The sequence below is a fragment of the Pseudorasbora parva genome, chromosome 20 (assembly GCF_024679245.1).
Source record: "Pseudorasbora parva isolate DD20220531a chromosome 20, ASM2467924v1, whole genome shotgun sequence".
Lineage (NCBI taxonomy): Eukaryota > Metazoa > Chordata > Actinopteri > Cypriniformes > Gobionidae > Pseudorasbora > Pseudorasbora parva.
In genome coordinates, this window is record NC_090191.1 from 41790481 (window position 1) to 41813023 (window position 22543).

Consider the following 22543-nt stretch of genomic DNA (forward strand, 5'->3'; position numbering starts at 1 on the left):
CCAGTTAAAGGGTTAGTTCACCCAAAAATGAAATGTCTGTCATTAACTCCTCTCCCTAATGTCGCTCTACACCCGTAAGACCTCCGTTCATCTTCACACACAGTTTAAGATATTTTATATTTAGTCCGAGAGCGTATGCAAGTGTATCAGCGTTTGAGGAAGTTATCCTCCTCGCGGCTCTGATTCGACTCCGATCTGAACTCAGTAACTCGACTCAGGACGGGATTCAGAGAGCTGGTTTATTTCATTGCTTCTGGGAGGGTAAACAGACACAGTGATTGAACTGCATAAACAGAAGTACAGGACTTAAACCTGGATATGACAACAAAATCATCTCAGCTCACCAACAAACTACCCGTGTTCTTTCCACGTAAGATTATGACCGAATCACACACACTCAAAACACACGCATACGGCATCTGCAGGGAATAATAAAGCTAATGCACATGTACTCCAGATTGTTTCAATGCTTCTAAAGGGAAAAGTCTGTTCTGTTCTAACTACTGAGAGAGAGAGAGAGAGAGAGAGAGAGAGAGAGAGAGAGAGAGACACAGACACACGATAGGTCCAGTCGTACCACTTGAATCATTTGCCTTAATCATTTTCTTTGCTACTTTAAACTTAGAAGCAAAATGCAATTATAGCGACACCATTATAGACCTTACCCCCCCCCACCCCACCCCACCCCCCAGACACACACACACACACACACGCGCGCATACACCCATAAGACACAATCCAATAAAGGGCATTTGCACTATATCAAATCCAAATTAAACAAAATATGTCATCTCTAGAAAAATCTTCATTCTTGTATGCAAATGTGTTAAGAACGGCTCCAGTCAGTGACACCGCGGTGGAGAAATTGCACTTGTGCAGTCAGCAGAACAGCGACCCTCAGCTCTTCTCGGATTTGCTTTTGCGGATGCGTTTGTATTTGTCAACGTACGCTTTCACCAGGTTGGCCACTTTGTCGGCATTCACCTCACCACTCTTGCTGTGGCACACCTGAGAAAAGAGCAAGACGTGAGTGTGTGTATTTATGAAGCCACGGGTCCAAAATGCATAATTTGAGTAAATATTATCCCGGCACATGAACATGAATTCAAGGAATAGATGCACTAAAAATCACACTGAATTACAACTGGGATTCAAGAGATGTGGCCGAGAGAATCTGTGAATATGACTTGAATTTAAAAAAATCTACAATAAAATAAAATAAAAATAGGCCTAAATAAATATATATTATAAAATAACAATACTATAAAAAAAGATATAAAAATATATGACTATCATTACTATAATAAAAAAGTACAATTATTAAGATATATATATATATTTTTTTAATATATATATATTATATCATAAAAATACAAGTTATAAAATAACAATAAAAAATAAATATAATAATATCTATGACTAAAATTTCTATAAAAGAAATAAATACAATTTTCAAATATAAATCAAAATAAATGTAAAAAAATTAATAAAAGAAAAAAATACACAAACCACAAATATAGAAATCAGTTAATTATATTTATTTTTTTATTATTGTTATTTTGAGTATATTTGAAGAATTTTCTTATTTATTTTATTATAGAAATTATTGTCATTTATTATTATAATAAAAAATAAATTATTCATGCACACACATGTATGTATGCATGTATATATTTTTATTTTTTTAATAAAAGGCACACAATAAAATATTTAAAGTTAACAAATGACTTCAGAAAAAAAAGTTGAGGATGGTCAGTACATTTTCATCCAGATTTCTCCTGCATTTTCCATGCGGAAAAAAGTTGCGTTAACTTAGTGTAATCTATATAACCACGATGGATCTACTAAAAAAAAAAAAATCGAGACTTACTTTCTCCACAGCTTTGCGTACAATCTCTTTATATTCGTCCTTATTGATTTCGTTCTTCTGATAATATGGCTTGATCGCTGCTTTCACCTCATTGACGGCCCGCTCTTGAATCTGCAGTTTCTGCTTGAAAGGGGAAAAATGTAGTTTAGAAAGTGCAGCGCAGGATATGGAGATTAGGGGTTGAACGACTTCCGCTTTTTTAAAGTCAACATTAATGTGAGGAAAGTCAAGTCGGCGTCGACTAGTCGCATTCATTAACAAATAAGTCTGAACCTCGAGCTGTGAGGCGAACACAGGTTTACTTGTGTACAGCTGCAAAAAGATACAGCGCTACCCATAAGGCTATTGTTCTTTTGTGTTATGGTCGTTATATTTCTCACAGATTTCTGCTCATTCTGAATAAGATACAGATAAAGTAGCACAATAAAGATATGAATGCATTAGTGAGTGATTGTGTGTGAATTAATTCTACCGGCAGCGTCTCTACTAATAGTTAAGCTGTGACTTTTAGTAATCAAGAAATATATGCTAGAACATTTCAGTTTCTAAGCTATTTTATTGATAAATCACAGAACAGTGTTGAGAATACATTTCTGCGCTACTGAACAGTTTTGTATGAGGCGTGTGCGATCTCCGTGTGATGTGCGATCGGCTATGTGTGTGCGTTGCAATCATAGACCGTAAAAAATATGGACAACTCGACATCATCCGTTTCCGCTTGGCAGAGTTGAAGCTTTCAGGCGGCCTGCACGGCGCTGACATCTTGGGACCGAGTCTGCGCAGTAGAGAGCAGGAAGTAGAGCAGGAAGTACAGCTGCGATATCAAAAGCCCGCCCACACTCTCGCAGATGCAGAACAATTAATTATGTTGGTGTGAAATAAACAGTTATGGAAATGTAGAAATTCAAGCTAAAGCTCTAATCTGCTCCGAAAAATCCCGAAAAAAGTCCGTTAGTGCCTCAGTGACAACTTCACTCAGAGAAGACGTCAGTCTCAGCTGTCAATCATGACGTCACACCCCCCGTTTTTATAGCATCAGATAACTAACTCAAACTAAACTTATTTTAAAAACGAACACTTCAAACCATCGTGATGATAACTGCCTTCAGTGACAAACTAACTTTAGGGCAAAAATATTTGAAGTGTAATTTTATTGTTTAGCTTGCCTCGCGTACATTAGAAAACACAGAGGGGCGGCTATACTGGGACCGGCCACCGGGGGGCGATCGAGGCGCGAAAGCTTCAGTATCTGAGAGGGAGACTGCAGGCTTGGTTGCAATGCAGCATGCACGCGATGATTAACTTACGTGTACAGTTAGCGTGCATTCTCCCCATCAATTGAGCATCCAGATGGTATAATCAAACGTGTCTTGTGGAGAGCTCTTGGATTTGGCATTTATTTTTTAATTTTTAACTGTTCAAAACAGAGCCTGCGTGTCAGGAAATTGCTTATCCTGTTGCGCCCTCTATAGGCCAGCGACTAGTCGACGTCAAGCTTAAAGCGTCATGACAGAGCCTTAAGGTCGACTAGTCGGTGCAACCCCTATTGTTTGCGAGATGTTTGCTTGAATGCGAACACTTGCCTTCTCTTTCTTTGAGCTGTCGGCTTGGGCCTTGCTGTGAGTGGCGGGATGGGTGGTGGTGGACGATGGCTGGGCCGAAAAAACAGGATGAGGCGGCCCTGCAACTACTTTGGTTGGCATGGGCTTGAAAGAACCTTTGCCTGGTATTGGAAAACTGGGCATCACCTGCTGTAAAATATGCAAATGTTACAACCAGATCAACTAAAACAGCACATACATTTAAAAGGGAAGATGGGCTTTTAAAGGGTTAATACACCCAAAAATGATAATGTGATGTTTATCTGCTGACCCTCAGGGCATCATAGGTGTGTTTGTTTCTTCAGTAGAACACAAATGAAGATTTTTAACTCAGCCGTTGCTCGTATAATGCGTGTCAATGGGGTGTATTTCTATGAGAGTAAAAAACACACAGACATACGAATCCATATTAAACCCTGAGGCTCGTGGAGACACACTGATGTCTTAAGACACGAAACGATCGCTTTCTGCTAGAAACGCAACAGTATTTGTGTTATTTTTTACCTCACATTAGACGAATCTCATCTAGTGTTCCCAGCGCCATTACTTCCACCGAATAAGGTTAAAATACCGGCGCGATCATAGAAATATATATATATATAGAGAGAGAGAGAGATTCCTCATTAGTGCCTGTGCAGATCGAGAAACACAACAGTATTAGTGCCTCATTAGTGCTTGTGCAAATTCGACGGAAATAATGGTGTTGGGAATACTAGATGAGATTCGTCTAATGTGAGGTAAAAAATAACACAAATACTGTTGCGTTTCTAGCAGAAAGCGATCGTTTCGTGTCTTAAGACATCAATGTGTCTCCACGAGCCTCAGGGTTTAATATGGATTCGTATGTGTGTGTTTTTACTCTCACAGAAATACACCCCATTGACATGCATTATACGAGCAACGGTTGAGTTAAAAATCTTCATTTGTGTTCTCCTGAAGAAACAAACACACCTATGATGCCCAGGGGGTCAGCAGATAAACATCACACTCTCATATCAGACGAACTATCCCTTAAATAAAACTTTTTTTTATTTTTTTAAAATTTAACGATAATAACCCTGGTGCTCACATGCGACAGGTGGCTTTCAGGTGGTGCCGTGGTGAAGCCTCCCTGTTGTACGGGTGGAGGAGGAGGTGGAGGTGGAGGCAGGCCCTGCACGGCTATGGATGGGACCTGTAGGAGCGGCCCAGTGGGGTGGAGCTGTACTGGCACAGGAGGGGGCAAATTAAACTGAGGGGGCGGCTGCAGTCCCACAGCCGGAGGCCTCGGCAGCAGAGGACCCATGGGGTAACGGAGGACCCCCATCACACCCATCTGAGGTGGCATCAGGGTGGGGGGTAAGGCTGGCACAGCTTCAGTTGGCATGGGCGCATTTGGCTCATTCTGTGGCGGATCTGAAATATGGAAAACAGACATTAATGTAAATGTGACTACACTGTAAAAAATAAAAACGGAAAATGTAGTTTTCTGCCAGTACATTATCCAGTAATTTTACCGAAATTTCCATTTACCCTTAAAACACAAACTAATGCAACATGTCATTCAAAATACAAGTCAAACACCTGTAAAAAAAAAAAAAATACAGAAAATTCCTTCATATTTATACATTACATTGTGCCCTATTTCGGGTTGTTTTCTATGTCCGTGGGTTAAGCGACTATTATGTGATATATAGACCACTGAGTGCGAATTTAAGCAGCAACCTTGCCAAAATAACACACATTGTATTTTAATGCTTTTGCATTCTCTCAGAAAAGTTTCACCCGAGAAACTTTGTGCTCGCTTTAGGACTTGGATGGTGGTGATAAAAAAAACACTTTAAATTAAATATAATAATGTTTTATTTCTTTACTGTAGGCGACCGAAAGTTAATAAGTAGTCTGATGGAGAAAAAAAAAAAAATTATTACATGAAAAGTTACCAAAACCAGTTATTTTTTTCCTGGAAATCACCCGTCTGTTGGGATCAGTATAATCCTGATTTTTTTTTTGTTGATCAAAGGTATCCAAATCTTTTTTGAGCTTTTGAACAAAAAGTTTTGAACAACCAAGATTTGGATCTAATCCGATTTCAGAATCCTGTTTTTTTTCTTGTGATCAACCCATTTTGATCATCCCATCCGATCGATCTACTCCAATCAGATTACTTTTGAACAACTGGGCATAGAAGATAAAGTTTGTGTACAAACTTTGATGTTGGCTTGAGAAAGCCAGAATCCAGAAAAATTCAAAGGGAAAAACTAAATTTGAGAAATAATAAAACAAACTTCATAGGGCCCTGCATCTATTATCAGCGAGTTTAAAGGAACACTCCACCGTTTTTAGCAATAGGGCTTAATCAACTTCTTTCCTTGATTAAGATATGTGGGCAAATGCATTTTTTCTAGCTTAGCAATGAATGAAGCACAGGCGAAGCACTGCTACTTGGGCGCAGAGATATCACGCGCTTCCCCATAATATAGCCCCAAGTCAGTATCTGCATAGGAAATCACCTAGTCTTAATCTGCATCGCTATTTGTACTCGTTGTGAATACGCAGGCCATAAGAAGTAATTAGGTGGGACTTTTTTCGATCATTTTTACTCTGGACATGCTAGCTGGCAACATAGGATTCCATTGATTAAGCTGAGCTAAGCCAGAGACGACCCTGCCAAACTATAACAATACATGCACTGAGACAAAAAACATTTTTGCATTATTAGGATAAAGACAGACCTGCTTGTTTTGGGGCACCTGGTGCACCTTGATCCTCCTCTTGTCTGTTCCAGGTATTGTTGCCGCCTCCTCTGTCCCGGCGCGAGTAGTAGTTCTGCACATCGGCGGGTAGAGTTCGGCGCACGGCCCAGCTCGATGCCGACGACCATCCAGAACGATCCATAGCCGATTCGCCGCTCTCACAATCTTTTCTCTTTCCTCCGGCTCGGTTTTCGTTGAAGCGACTATAGGAGTCAGCATTATTTGTCCCTGAGAAAGAAGCACGTGGCCTCCAATTATCCGCTGGCTCGGCCTGTTGGCTGGACGTCCAGTGTGCACCTCCTCTACCACGACCGGCGTTCCAGCCGCCCCGACACCAGGAATCTGCAGGTGGACTTCCGACATTTTCGTCCCTTCTTGGCTCACGTCTTTGAGAATCAGTGTCCGGCCAAAGCCTCTCCCGATCTTTTACCCAATCCGGGTTCTCGCTCCTGCTTCGATCGGGCGAAGCCTCATTGAAGTTGCCGTTGTCGGATAAAACAGGATCTCTTGTTGACAAATGGCCAGGTTTTTCCGCATTATTCCTCCAATTGGAATTGCGGAAACCTCGTCCTCCACCACCCCTGCTCCGCCATCCATCCGCGCCCCAAGACTCCCTCTTTCGAGGAGAGTGTCCACCATGATCAGCCCGTTCTTGGGATGGGCTCCGGCGTCCGGCTCGATTTCTATTTCTGGAACGACTTCTTCGCCTGTGACTTCGCTCCCTGCTTCGACTACGGCTGCGATTCCGCCGGCCTTCCCGTTCTTCCTCTTGCGGCTCGCGGCTCCGAGATGTGGACCGGGTCTTGTGGCTACGGTCCCGTGATCGAGACCTTGATCTGCGTGTCCCTTCATTCTTTGACTCCCTGGTAGGCGACCAAGTGGTCGTAGGTGAGTGAAAGCGAGACCTGCGGGATCGTCCCTCCCGCTCCCTCTTGTCAGAGCCTTTCGCTTCCTTACAGAAGTCGATCTTGGGCTCTTGATCAGCCGACTGAGCCACTTTTACATTGGGATCAATTTCAGCTTCAGCAGCAATCTCGGACACAGGAGAATCGCACTCCATGGGAATGAGGTCAGTGTTGTCCTGAGGACTTGCATTAGTGTCCTTAGTTTCTGGACTGGCTTTCTCTCCAAGAACCGACGGAGCGGCGCTCTGTTCCTCTTGGAGAGGTGGAAAGCTACTGGATTCCTGCTTGTCGGCATTATCTTTCGTGGTGTCAGGCTCCGGTTTTAGATCCGCAATCCCTTGGGGAGGTGGAAGGCTACTTGATTCCTGCTTGTCTGCATTGTCTTCTGTGGTATCAGGCTCCGGTTTTAGATCCTCAATCTCTTGGAGAGGTGAAGGGCTAGGGGATTCCTGCTTGTCTGCATTGTCTTCTGAGGGATCAGGCTCCGGTTCCAGATCCTCAATCTCTTGGAGAGGTGAAGGGCTACGGGATTCCTGCTTGTCTGCATTGTCTTCTGTGGTATCAGGCTCCGGTTCCAGATCCTCAATCTCTTGGAGAGGTGAAGGGCTACGGGATTCCTGCTTGTCTGCATTGTCTTCTGAGGTATCAGGCTCTGGTTTTAGATCCTCAAACTCTTGGAAAGGCGAAGGGCTACGCGATTCCTGCTTGTCGGAATGGTCTTTAGTGGTGTCAAGCGCCTGTTCCAGATCCTCAATCTGGTCCAAAGCGACTTTAGGAGGTTCAGCTTGCGGAGATGATTTAACATCCTGGGAATCAGATCGAGATTCTTCCAGTTCAGCAGAGGAAAAAGATAGGCAATCTTCCTCCATAATTGGCGAAACGTTCACCGAGTCATCTTGGTCTGCATCATTTGTCTCAACTTCTTTCTTGCCATCTTCTTGTGAAAGCATCTGATCGTCTTCAACCATACTCTCAGTTGCCACTTCTTCTAGTTTTGCCGTTTCCTCATCCTGGTCATTAGCCTCAGTAGGACTCATCTCGTTCTCCACCTCCATCTTCTCCTCCGTATCCACTGGGTCTTGGTCACCATCAGTCTGATCAGAGCTTGCTTTCTGGTCTGTTTTTGGTTCCTCAGATTCTGCTTCCTCATTTGCTCCATCGTCCTCATGAATCCCAACCTCCTCGTCTTCATGTTTCTCCACAATCTTCTTTTTCGGGCGTCCTTTCCTCTTTGCTCCAGACCTCTGATTGTTCCCCTGGTGTCCTCTGCTTGTAGAAGCAGGAGTATCGTTTATGGTTTGTGGTGTAGAAGAGGTGGTGTCTGAATTTGTTGATTGCGATTGTGCAGCTGAGGAGTCCTCGGCCTCAGTGCGACTGCGTCGAGAGGAACGTCTGGTCGCAGTAGCTTCTGGCTTCACAGAGGTCTTTGAACCAGAACCCCTGGTTCCCTTTCTCTCCTCACCCTTGGGGCAGGTGATGGCACAAACCATGCCATGGGGAACTAAGAAACACAGGGGAAAATTAAATTAAAACTAACAAAAAAACATTTTTAGAATAAAAATGGCCACAATTTAATGTTAGCTTATATTTTTGTTATACATAATTACCATTTCACAGACATGGCTTAAAGGACAACTCCGGTAAAAAAATGACCCTAGGGGTAATTAACAGATGGTTACCGAGTAGATCGTTCTCTGATAGCACAGCATTCATGGCTCAACTTGTTGAGACTGTTTTCCAAGATGGCTGCGGTCCGTAAACGTGTAATGTACTGTCTTTATAAAGCATCTTCTTATTAAACTGTTTGTACTCTTACAAAGTTCTCAATGCTTCGGTCTGCATGTAGGGACCCTCATTATGCTGCCGTGTTAGTGTGAGGCTATTTTGAGCCTTGTTAGTGGTATTAATTAGAGATTTAATTTGACTTATTATATGGCCCCATATACTCGCGTTATAAGCTAATCTGTTTTTACAGATAAAAATCTTTTCATTCGATATTCACGAAAACGCATCCCAGAGAACGATCTACTCGCTAACCATCTGTTAATTACCACTAGGGTCATTTTTACCCAGAGTTGTCCTTTAAGTTAGTCCCAGACTAAAAGCATGTTTGAGCCTTTTAACTGAAAGCTACATATCTTACAATATTGTCAGTGCCATTGTTTTGTCTCAGGGTGCAACCAGTAAAGTTTTTTCTAGGGCACGTTCATTAAATGCCCTAATTGAACTAAGGCTTAACCCTGGCTTAGTCTAAGCCCTGTCAGTAAAACCGAGCCAATATATAATAAAACCTTTACTATTATAATTATGGAAGCTTTATAGCCTACCAGAGAAAGTTAATGCTGCCAATAGTTTTAAAGAACACGGGATGTCCCGTAATTTTGTAAGTTTCGTAAGCTAACTAAGTCCTAAGTCTCAGCTAAAGGAAATAATCCATTATTGATTGGCTTTAATATATTGGCCAAATTTTCTTTGTTCACTCATGTTTATACTAATAACATTTGTCTAATAACCATAAGGGCTAGAAATGTAATTCTTCCTTTGAAATTGGCAACACATTAAAACTGAAATAACAACTAAATGAGTGGAAACCTGATAGAAACGAAACTGCAATTAACGGATATGTTGCATTTGAAAAGTCAAATAATTAAAAATAACCAGATTATTACACATTACCTTGAAAGCAACTAACAACCAACTCTATTTCAAGTGAGCTCACCTGTGTGTTCAGAAAGCAGCAGATTCAGAGAGGCGGAGACAGCTGACAAGAGCAGATGTGAGTGGAGTAACACCCTAAATGTCAATAAACAAAGGTTCATAATCCAGAATAAGAGACGTGCACACAAAGGCAAATAGCAGCCAAATGGTACAAATGCTACATTTCAGATTTTCATTTACACCCATAGAGTTAAGTCCTATAATTGACCAAACAAAGATGTATGTAGTTGCAAAACAAAAAGCTAAAATCAGAATAAAGCCACACAAAAAAACAGGAAAGACGTGAAGGAAATAATACGAGTAAGAATAGACGTGAAAATGAACTATCCAAACTTAAATGGCTGTAATTTAAGAATGCTTTGGAATATAAACCTAAGGTTGGTCTGGTTTTGAAGACGACACTGGGCAAATTATTGCTGAAGTGAAAGCACAATGAAAAGCAAATGAAAGGATGAAAAATGTATGTTAGTTTAAATATATTGTAAATAAAATGTACTGTACTAAATATTTTTTATTTTATAAAAACATTTTTACTCAAATTACTACAAAGTTAAAACTATGTGTCTAACCAAGATGAGTTCCAAATTTGAAGTTGATATCACAAAAACTGTGAGATTTTGTTTAGGCAGTAATCTTTTTGGTACTTTTTTTATGCATTCTCCTGTAACAAATTAATACATTTCTTTGCAAATATCACTTCTATCACAAAACGGTCACCAAATATGGAACCTTGAGACTCACCTTTTCTGACGATATGAGTTTTGTCAAGATTAAAAAAGGGATTAGAAAAGGTTTTAAATATAAAGTATTAAAAATAAATGTTGTAATATAAAACAGGACATCGCCAACTAGGAGCCCGTTTAAAGAATTAAGAGCACCGTTTTCATGGTAACGCAACATCCAAATTTAAAGCGGTTTTCACAGGATGAATTTTGAGTTTGTAAGCTTTTGAATGATACCTAGTTAATGATGATTAGTAAAATACTGTGATATGAAAAAAAGAGAAGAAAAAAAAAAGAAGAAAAAAAAAGTCCCAAACTGTTAACAGTTAAAGGGTTAGTTCACCAATAAATTTAATTTATGTCATTAACTTTATGTCATAACTTCTCTTCCGTGTTCCTCAAATAAAGATTCAAGCGGTTATTAATCAACGTATTGATTCATGATTCGGATCGTCAATGTCACGTGATTTCAGCAGTTTGACACGCGATCCGAATCATGAGTCAATACGCTGACTCATAACCGTTTGAATCTTTATTTGAGGATTGAACACAAATCCGAAAGAGAAGCCAATGCTGAATAAAGTCGTAGTTTTTGTTATTTTCGGACCCAAATGTATTTTGGATGCTTCAAGAGACTCTAATTAACCCACTGATGTCTCATATGGACTACTGTGATGATGTTTTTATTCCCTTTCTGGACATGGACAGTATAGTGTGCATACACTTGCATACGCTCTCGGACTAAATATAAAATATCTTAAACTGTGTGTGAAGATGAACGGAGGTCTTACGGGTGTGGAACGACATTAGGGTGAGGAGTTAATGACAGACATTTCATTTTTGGGTGAACTAACCCTTTAAAGATGATTACTAAAATATTGTGATATGAAAAAATGGTGATAAAAAAAGAAAGAAAGAAAAAAAAGAGCACCAAACAGTTAAGGGTTAAAGATTCGATCTGGCGGTTTCAGCTGTTCTTGCCGTTTTGTGAGTGCACTATGCATCAGATTGTCATTGAACATACTGTTTGAAACGCTCTCCTCACCTGGGAACACCTGTAGAGAGGACAGGTACAGAAGCAGGAAGCCACCTGCGTTTCCTCTCCAATCTCCTCCACTGAACGCCATCCGGACCCTCCTCACAAACCTCAACAGATCCTGCCCTACAGTGCAAGACAGAAACCAAAGACAAAGCACTTTAGGTTTTCCTGCTTGAATGTGGATTATTTTCCTCATATTCTCCATTATTGCGGCTCCTCTCTCCCAGACTGTCAGTAACTCTCTGTTTAGTTCCTGTCTCTATAAAGCCCATATTTACACTGCATGGTTCAAGTCAGGGGTTTTCAAACTTTATGATGCCAAGGATCCCCAAATATGATAAACTTTTATTAAAATCCATCTCTATATTTGTATGTATGGAAAAAAAACATTTAAACTGTTAGATAAATAGTAAGTGTGATATTATAAATGCAACATATTGTTTTCAAAACTTAAATTGGCTATACTTAATGTTGGATGTATAAACCTCAAGAAGAACTTTTTTAATTAAAAATTATTTATATAAGCAACTTTCACAATAAATGTAATAAAAACATACTGCGTTAAAGCTACACTGTGTAACTTTTTTAGTTTGTTCTTAGCTAAAAACACTTAATTCTTTCAAAAATGTGCTCATTAATGTATATTTACTTCTTTTGAGTAATAAAGTATTCTCGTAAGTTTATAATATGCCGTTGAAAACACATACGGGTGAGGGGTTCGAATGCCGGCCGCCATGTTGCCCCTCCATCTTGAAAGTACAGTAGCCAAAGAGGGACATACCCGTAAATTCAAGCTTCGCCTTTTGTGTTTTAACACTCGACGGCACCGTGTCGAATGTGAAGAGAGGGATTGCCATGTTAATCTTGGACTAAATCAGCCACCGTAGGAGTTAAAACGAAATCGGAATTGAGAGGAACAGAAACTAATATTCACTGGATGGTCATATACCTTTACACCGCTAGATGGGGGAAAATATCACACAGTGGAGCTTTAAAGCAGCACTAGGAAACTTATCAACCTTCATAATATATTTTCAAGACTCTTGTGATGATAAATCGACTTACAATAGGTTGAATGACACGTCTGCCATAGCCTGATGGGGTCTGTATCGTTTTTAATCGTACTTTTAAACTTCTGGTTTCGGGTAGTAACCCGAGAACAAAAAGAACTACAAAATTCGACTGCTTTACGGCATATACGTCACTTCCACCAACACACACACACTTCCTTACATTCGGACGTGCGAGCCCAACTTTGTTCGTCGGATAATATAGTCATGTCCGAAGCAGCACAGACAAATAAGAAAGAAAAGTTCCTTTGTTGGAGGAAAGCAATAAGAGGAAACGAAAAAGTGATGTGATTAAAGGCAGGACGAGGATCAACATGTGACCAGCGTTTGCTCGTCGGCGTGAGCTGAAGGCGATTTGGCGTTTAAAAAAATAAAACCCATGAAATGATATTCATATGACATGCTGAAGCATAACCCACTGACTGTACCTGGGATGAAGACATTTCCCACGCGCCGCCAGAAGAACACCTGCATGTGAACTCCTCCTGCAGTGTTCAGGGGAACTGTTAGTGCTGCACCGACCCGCGGGACGCTTTTATGAAGTTATTCGGCCCGCCCCGCACCACTGGATATATTTTTACAACCCGCCGCGCACCCGCGACCATTAAATAGACATACGGGGTCCGCGGGTTATGAGACGACCCGCGCATCACTAGTTCAGGGCTGTCATGTCAACAAATGCACGCGCGATGGCGTCCCCTGATGTAGGATGACAGCTTACGACAGTAGTTGAGGACATTATTTTTTCCCAACTGTAAGGGGACCCCGAGAGCAAAAGTTGCCAAGTGCTGCTTTAATGTATTCTCTTATTTACCACTATAAAAGTTAACCCAACTATGGCGACTTCCGCTCTGAAAAACCCGGAAATGTTAAAAGGTTCATCATGCCATCAGGTTGCACTCACATGATCTGTGTCAGCGTGCCAAACGTCGCTCCCTGCTGGCTTGGCAGCGATGAGTTAAAATGTTGAGCGAGCAGAAGAGAGTGGCACGAGTCTCCTCTCACCTGCACACACACACACACACACACGCTGCTTAACACTTCCTGTTTCATTCATATGCAATAAATGAGACCAAAAGGAGGAATACAATAGTGCAATGCTAACCTTTCCTTTTTTGTCCAAAGATGCATCCGAGTCACCTGCAGGGAACATTTATTTGGGAAACTCTTAAATCGCTCAATGTTTATCATCTCTGTTATATAGAGCTCAAAACCATAACCAACTATTAAGCAAATTTGTGTAAGAAAAGCTCTTACACTTCAAACCAGAGCTGCACGATTTTGTATACATTGAGAATCATGTTTTTTTGGGGGGTTTAAAATAGATCACGATTGTCCCACGATTCTGAACAGACAACTAAACAAAATGACATGTAACTTTCTAAAGGTTCTGGCAAAATGTTATTTGCTGTAGAATATTTAATTACATTTTCTTTTTTTTTATTAATCGATTTGAACGAATGATTCAATGACTCACTCATTAAGACTTCACTTGTTTCATTACTGGATGAATCAGCATTTTTGAACAAATCTCTTGAATGAATGATTCAATGACTCACTCATTAAGACTTCACTTGTTTCATTACTGGATGAATCAGCATTTTTGAACAAATCTCTTGAACGAATGATTCAATGACTCACTCATTAAGACTTCACTTGCTTTATTACTGGATGAATCAGCATTTTTGAACAAATCTCTTGAACGAATGATTCAATGACTCGCTCATTAAGACTTCACTTGCTTTATTACTGGATGAATCAGCATTTTTGAACAAATCTCTTGAATGAATGATTCAATGACTCACTCATTAAGACTTCACTTGTTTCATTACTGGATGAATCAGCATTTTTGAACAAATCTCTTGAACGAATGATTCAATGACTCACTCATTAAGACTTCACTTGCTTGATTACTTGATGAATCAGTATTTTTGAATAAATCTCTTGAATGAATGATTCAATAACTCACTCATAAATACGTCACTTGTTTCATTACTGGATGAATCAGTGTTTCTGAATGAATAACTCGGTTACAAATTAGCAGTAACCTGTCACCAATTATCAATTACATTAACAATGTAATTGATACAATCCATATTTGAAATGTCAAGTTAGTTTGAAAGGTTGATATATAATGTTGTTTAATAATTAATCATGCAGCTCTTCATCAAACATAATCTAACGCGAGTCGTTTCTAAAGCAATATTAAGGTTGGCAATTTCAACACATATCTTAGTTTGTGAAAAATAACTATATGAGTAAATATATTGTGCAGTACCAGAATTAAAAATATATATATATATATATTTTGCAACACACACATCACATTTACATTGTTAATTTATGGTCATGTTATTCACAATAATGCGTTGTATAACAAGTCCAAAGTACTTTCTGTTTAATCATCAGAACTTAAGTTGAATTTAACCTGGAATATCTTTGTATATTGAAATGTCAACACCTCATGAACAAGACAAGAATCAATATTTAAGCGCATACCTTTTCTGTGGCCTTTCTGTTTGGCATTAGCACTGTTCTCTTGAGTTCCTGTCTCTGCCCTGTTAACGACACAATCAACTCTTAAAGGAAGTGTGTGTAAGATTGTGGCCAAAACTGGTACTGCAATCACTTTCAAATGACTGTAGAGCGGTGTATCTCCCTCCCTCTCCTCCTGACTCGAGGTTGCCAGATATGCTACAGGATCAGCAGGAGCGTTTGTAGATCTGCAGCTGTGGTAACTAGAGCAGATCTGGCAACCCAGATGCAGAAACACTACTGACTTTGTGATTGGTCGATAGGTGGAGGGCGGAGCTTCAGGCCAAAACACAACATGTCAATATCAAAATCAGCTGAGGGCTGCAACAACAACTTTATAATGACAATATCCTGGCCGGACAACTGTTGTCAGTGATAGAAGTATTTGAAATTAGCATGATTTCTTAATGTCTAGTGACATATCAGGGCCATTTTAGGATTCATTGAAATACATTTCTTACATACAGTTCCTTTAAATAACCAGATGAACATAATAATAAACATTATTATGATTATTATGAAGATTATTATGAACAAAATAATCTTTGCACTTACACCGAGACACAACGCATCCGTTGGCCGTCTTTACTGCAGCACATCCGCAGCTCCGCCAGTCTGGACGCCTTCACAGGAAGCTGAAACACAGAGGAGAATTTTGCATGAGTTTTATCAAGAATCGGAGGCTTTAACAGAGACAAACAGGACATTAGGAGGAATATCTGACCTTAATGCAATGCTGCGAGGAACCCTGCAGGTAGATCGCGCTGAAGGGTCTGCGGTCCACCGGACAGGACTGAACCATCTGTGACCCATCACACACAACATCACACATTACAGTATATATTTCCTGGGTAGCATGCTGATTATTTACAGTATGTGTGTGTGTGATATACAGTCAGCAGATACAATGTTTCTCTAGTGTGTAGGACACTATAGTTCATTTCTGTAAGTGAGGAGAGCAAAAAGTCAACCGTGACATATTACACCGCCAAAATCCTCATACAGTGACTACCAGTAAAATTGTATCGTGTACAGTGTTTTTTCAGCCGACCTACACGGACAAACTGTGCATAAAAGATCACAGCCATTGCGATTTCATAATCATATAACCCAAATCGCGATAAGCATGATCACATGTAAAATGCGGTTTATCGTGCAGCCGAAGAATAGAGCGTTCGAAGGAAAAGTATTTATTTTAAACGGAAATCTTTTGTAAGATAATAGATGTTTTTACTGTCACCTTTGATTAATTCTCCTTGCTAAATAAAAGTGTTTTTCTTTCTACTTAAAAAGAGTATTTTTTAAAGGTGAAGTGTGTATTTATTAGGGGTTGCACCGACTAGTCGACCTTAACGCTCTGTCATGACGCTTTAAGCTTGACGTCGACTAGTCGCTGGCCTATAGAGGGCGCAACAGGATAAACAATTCCTGACACGCAGGCTCTGTTTTGAACAGTTAAAAATGACAAATAAATGCCTAATCCAAGAGCTCTCCACAAGACATGTTTGATTATACCATCTGGATGCTCAATTGATCGGGAGAATGCACGCTAAACTGTACACGTAAGTTAATCATCGCGGTAAACTAATGTGTGCTGCATTGTAACCACACACACATAGCCTGATCACGCGGAGATCGCACGCCTCACACAAAACTATTCAGTAGCGCAGAAATGTATTATCAACACTGTTCTGTGATTTATCAATAAAATAGCTTAGAAACTGAAAAGTTCTAGCATATATTTCTTGATAACTTAAACTCACAGCTTCACTATTAGTAGAGACGTTGCCGGTAGAATTAATTCACACACAATCACTCACTAATGCGTTCATATCTTTATTGTGCTACTTTATCTGCATCTTATTCAGATCGAGCAGAAATCTGTGAGAAATAAAACGACCATAAGACAAGAACTGATACAGAAGCTGTTATGTAGGATTAATAACCTTATGAGCAGCGCTGTGTCATATGCCATAGCTGTCCTGTGCATGAGAAGACCCGAGATCGCGTCTCAGCTCGAGGTTCAGGCTTATTTGTTTATTAATGACGTCATCAGCGCCTAGTCGACGTCGACTCGACTTTCATCACATAAATGTTGACTTTAAAAAATCGGAAGTCGTTCAGCCCCTAGTATTTAAAAGGATATATTGGCAGAGATTCAGTATAATATACATAACTATGTTAGCAGTGATGTATAAAGACCGTAATGTTTTTATTATCTTAGAATGAGCCGCTTCTTTCTACACACACCACGGGTCCCTTACAGTGAAGCCGCCATTTTGTGACACCATGTTTCTACGGTAGGCCTAAAGGGACAAAGTTCTCTACAGAGCGCTAGCTACTCTCTGCTATCTCAGACAATGTCCTGTGTCGGCCACCGTAGCTTCTCTGTGCTTCGAAAGGTTGCTTCGTGAGCGGTCGCAGTTCACAACCTCACCAGTAGATGTTGCTACAACTTACACACTGCACCTTTAAATGTGTACCCTTAAATGTGGTAGCCCTTAAATGTGTAGCCGCTGTTCGAATTTTTAAGGTGCGGCGCGTCCGGTGCGAAGCCATATTGCCAAAATGGTATGATCCTCGTTTTATAACACCTGCGAAGATTTGACCATGAGATCAGTGGTCGAATCCAGTCCTGTATATCGATGCTTCGAATCTTCGACTATTAGGGGTCACCCCTAGTTTTTACTATCTTAGAATGAGCCGTTTCTATCTACACATAACGCAGGTCTCCTTACAGTGAAGCCGCCATTCTGTGACACCATGTTTCTATGGTAGCCCTAAAGGGACAAACTTCTCTACAGAGCAATTGCGTCTCTCTGCCGTCTCAGACATCTTTGTCCTGTATCAGCCACCGTAGCTTCTCTGTGCTCAGAAAGGGAGGGGTGAGCGGTCATAATTCACAGCCTCACCACTAGATGTCGCTACAACTTACACACTGCACCTTTAAATCAGCAAATTAGCCTATCAGAATGACTTCTGAAGGATTATGTGACACTGAAGACTGGAGTAATGATGCTGAAATTTCAGCTTTGATATAAATTACACTTTACTATATATTCACAACAGCTGATTGGAACAATATTTCACAGTTTTAACTGTATTTTTGACGGGTAGTGTGTGTGTGTGTTTATGTACGACCATGTGGAACATCTGACCTGAGCCCAGCGGAGGAGGCAGGCTGAGCAATATACGTGTCTGCAGCAATCAGGCACGGCTCTATCTGTCCGTCTGGGACGATTCAGACAGATCGGGCATCGCTGATCCTCCTCATCCTCTAAACTGCCCTCCGAGTTCTGCCCGCCTGGAAACCACAAACTTAGTTTAATACAAAATGCACCCATATAATTATGCATTAAATTATGCAATACATTCAAATGCAACTACTCAGACCGTGTTCCCTTTAGTGTGTGTGTAAAGTAGATGAGCATAAAGCCCCACTCACCCTTTCCTGGCCCCTCTTGCATCTTTGGCTCCGGGTCACAGCAACTCTGAGCCCTGGTTTACTCTACCAGCACGATTACAGAAGAAACATAAAAAAGATACATTAATATCATCCTAATGACAGCGTAACTCTGTCACTGTGTCTTTATTTGCTCTGTTTGTTTACTCTCGCTCTGTCTCAGCACAGCTGAAGTTTGACTTGTTCATTAGCAGTCTTTAGAGATAACAGAGAGCGTTTAGCGCGTCTTATACTCGTTTAAATGTGTCCCGTATGAATAATGAATGGGAATAACACACCCAGACACACACTGCGATGTTAACACGTCCTGTTTATAAGTTCAGACTCTTGTTTATCAGTGTGACGCGGCTAGCCGTGTTAGCATCCGCTGTCATTAGCGCGCACTCACCTCCGCGGGCGTCGCTCCACGGCCTTCAGATCATATAATAGCACGCAGGACGCTCCTTAGCACAGAAACACACACTTTTCGTGGACTTTCATGAGCACTTGCGCTCGTAATTGCGATAGATTTAAAGGCGCTCGGCCACATGTGGGTCAGAGGCTGCAGTTCCGCCTCTTCACCGAAGTGGGGCGCTGCTGCGGGGCATGATGGGAGACTCACCGCGTCATCGCCATCGCGTAGGGTTTAAGGGTCGCAGAAGTAAAATTCAGTAGAATGGCGGATGCTCCTGACTAAAATAAAAGTCTTTAAAAACATGAACATTATACAAAATATTATAAAAAATAAAACATTTATAAAAATAAAAAAACCAACGTTGAATAAAACACGAAAAAATATGGAAGCCCGTTTCGGTCAAATAAAAAAAATAATCCTTTAGTAAATCAGTGACATAAAACTCGGAATTTGCACGTTATTTATTTATTTATTTATTTTAATATATATATATATTTATGAGATGGAAAGTCGGAATTATAACAAACGAAGACATTTATGAGATTAAAAATGACAATTATGATTTTATGAGTCATAATTGTGAAATGAAAAGTTTAAATTATGACATAAAAAGGTGCCCTTAAAAGTAGGAATGTACTAAATTGAAATTATGGCAGCCTACTAAAGTCATAATAATAATAATAATAATAATAATAATAATAATAATAATAATCTTGACATAAAAAGCATACAATTCATTAGAACGGCGGGTGCTGAACTTAAATTAAAAGTCTTTTAAACTAATTTTAAAACCTTATTCAATGAACAAAATATTATTTTTTATTATAAACGTTAATAAAAAAATCAACAACAATGAATAAAACACACAAAATATTGAGGTCCATTTCCGTCAATCCTTTTTTTTAAAATCCAAATAATGGCATACAATTCAAAAGTTACACATACTAGGTCATATTTACGAGATGTAAAGTCTGAATTATGACAAAAAGACTAGGAATTATGACATACTAACTAGACAGAAATTATGACACTAAATCAACATTATGACAGCCTACTAATTCATAATTATGACATAAAAAAGCAGGAATTATGGCACTTTATCGATATTATGACAGCCTACTTATATCTAATGTTACTAAAACATTACTAATGACAAAAAAGTACGGATTATTAATAATTATAGACTTGTAAATCTTATATATAGGACTCAGATTTTTAAAATGTTTTTGTTATTTCTCATGTGTTTCGTAATTGCTACGTTTTATTTCATAATTAAATTTGTAAATTTAACAAAAGAGCAGATCGGTCCGTTAAACATAAATCTGACCAATCAGAGCTTACGTTGCTGCCGCAGTGACGTCCTTCTTTGAGGATACGTCAGTTCTTCCATTTTTTTCCTCCGAATTATATTTTTCCAACGTCCGTTGACCTCGCAGCTCGAAATGAGTGTCCGTCGTATTAGTGTGACTAAAGAGTAAATATGATTTACTGATGTCCGCTTGAAGTCTTTCTTTTCACAGGACTGAGTGATAACACGTTATAATATGAAGAGTATTTCTAAACTGATTTTGGTTATGTAACGGAAGGACAAAATTCGTGCAGTGCACAAACTGTCCGGCAGAGGGAGACACTGTCCACAGACACACATATACACACACACACACACACATATATAAATATATATATACAATTAATACATAATAATATACATATTACATGTTTTAGGTTTATTTAAGCCTCATTATGTGTAACCACTGACAAAAACCGTATCATTCAATTCAAAATAAATGTAATGTGTTTAATCGCTAAAATATTTTAGTGTGACCTTGTAGGAAATATATATTCAAAATGTGGACATAAAAAAAAAGTCTAGAGCAGATTTTTAAAAGTCTGTGCGCTGTTAATGAAAACATTTTTAATGGAAATTTGTTTTACATTTTCAGGTTTCTTTGAACTCAAAAACAAATGTCATTTTTTATTTTTTTAATTTAATATCCCAAAATGTTTAGTGTGACCTTGTATGAAAGAAAGATTCATTAATATATAGCACAATAGGTTTGAGTTGTGCTCGAATAGTCACACACACACATGATATGTACACACACTTGCACTCAGTCAGACACACACTCACGTACTCTCACTCACACACACATAAATATATGTTTCTTTGACCTCTCTTAATGTGTAAGCACTTCATTCAATAACAAATAAATGTAATGACACGTGCCTGGGTTATCTTCAACCTTTAATAGACATTAATTACATGATATACATACGTGTTTCACTGAAACAAGAGCGTATCATTCGCAGGAATGGCCTCTTGTACATGAGGAGCGCTACACCCCTCTCCGCTTCGACTACAGCATTTAGTAGTAATGAAAAAAAGTGTGTGTGTGTGTGTGTGTCGGGCCGATTACAAGCTGAACTTTGAGCTCAGTTTGACGTTCTCAGCCAGATGACAAAGGGCCGATCAGAGGCCCGACACACACCGAGGGACATCTAAAGCCATATTTTAAACAAAATTTAACAAAAGAAAAAAAGAAATGACAGCATATATACAGTTCATTTTGTGGTATATACACATATATACAATATATATATATATAAATATAGTAAAATAGATTAAATTACACTGATGTTTTTCCATAAATAACGGCTGGAGAGTAACATGTTTGGATGACATGAGGTTTAGCTGTTGGAAGCACAGTGAGGTGTGTGTGTGTGTGTGTGTGTGAGTGTAAGTGTGTGACTTGTCAATCAATTCACCACACTAATAACGGCTGATTAGTGGACGACACACACGCCCCCCCGTCTGTCTCTCGTTCAAGCTGCCGATGGCAAACACTGAAATGGTAAGTCACGCTAACGCTCTCGCTCATTTGATTCGCGCAAAAAACATCCGAGAACAAATGACAACCGGCTTTAAAGTCAACGTCAGACACTTTAGCAACTCCTTCGGTTATGTGCCGTGAAACAGGATATTCAACTCTTTTTTATTATAAATCACTATTATTGTCGTAACCTTCGGTTAGTTAAATAAGGGCTCCAGAATATCCGCGTGATTAAATAGTATATTTGACAATCGTAAACATCAACGAAACAGTGATTTCAGAGAACTTGCAATGATGAATTACACTGAAAAACATGTTTTAGTCTTGATTTCCAGTATAAATATCATTCTTAAATTATTGGAAATGCAAGATTGCGTTAAAGGTGCAGTGTGTAAGTTTTAGCGGCATGTAGTGATGAGGTTATGACACCGCTCCCTTTCTGAGCACAGAAGCTACGGTGGCCGACACAGGACAAAAATGTAATCGTCTGAGACAGCAGAGTAGCTAGCGCTCTGTAGAGAAGTTTGGCCCTTTAGGGCTACCGTAGAAACATGACGGCACAAAATGGCGGCTTCACTGTAAGGAGACCTGTGGTGTGTGTAGATAGAAACGGCTCATTCTAATATAATATCATAACAGTCGTTATACACCACTGAAAAC

General features: G+C 39.6%; 2 protein-coding genes across 2 annotated transcripts in view; both read right to left on the bottom strand.

Moving 5' to 3' along the window:
- Positions 1-693: 693 nt before the first annotated feature.
- scaf11 (SR-related CTD-associated factor 11) lies at positions 694-19249 on the bottom strand. The gene is made up of 15 exons (XM_067426949.1): positions 19047-19249; positions 18641-18703; positions 18354-18499; positions 15920-15997; positions 15751-15830; positions 15160-15218; positions 13766-13800; positions 13565-13665; positions 11597-11713; positions 9831-9904; positions 6186-8612; positions 4541-4866; positions 3454-3621; positions 1871-1993; positions 694-1008 (listed from the first exon to the last, which is right to left on the bottom strand). The coding sequence occupies exons 2-15, from the start codon at positions 18660-18662 to the stop codon at positions 898-900; spliced, it is 3867 nt and encodes a 1288-aa protein (XP_067283050.1). The 5' UTR covers positions 18663-18703; positions 19047-19249; the 3' UTR covers positions 694-897.
- A 2030-nt stretch (positions 19250-21279) lies between these two features.
- The window catches only part of slc38a2 (solute carrier family 38 member 2), an 18199-nt gene continuing 16935 nt past the window's right edge, over positions 21280-22543 (bottom strand). The window contains exon 16 of the mRNA XM_067428278.1: positions 21280-22543. This exon is cut by the window's right edge and continues 1498 nt beyond it. The gene's annotated coding sequence lies outside the window, so the exon portion shown is untranslated.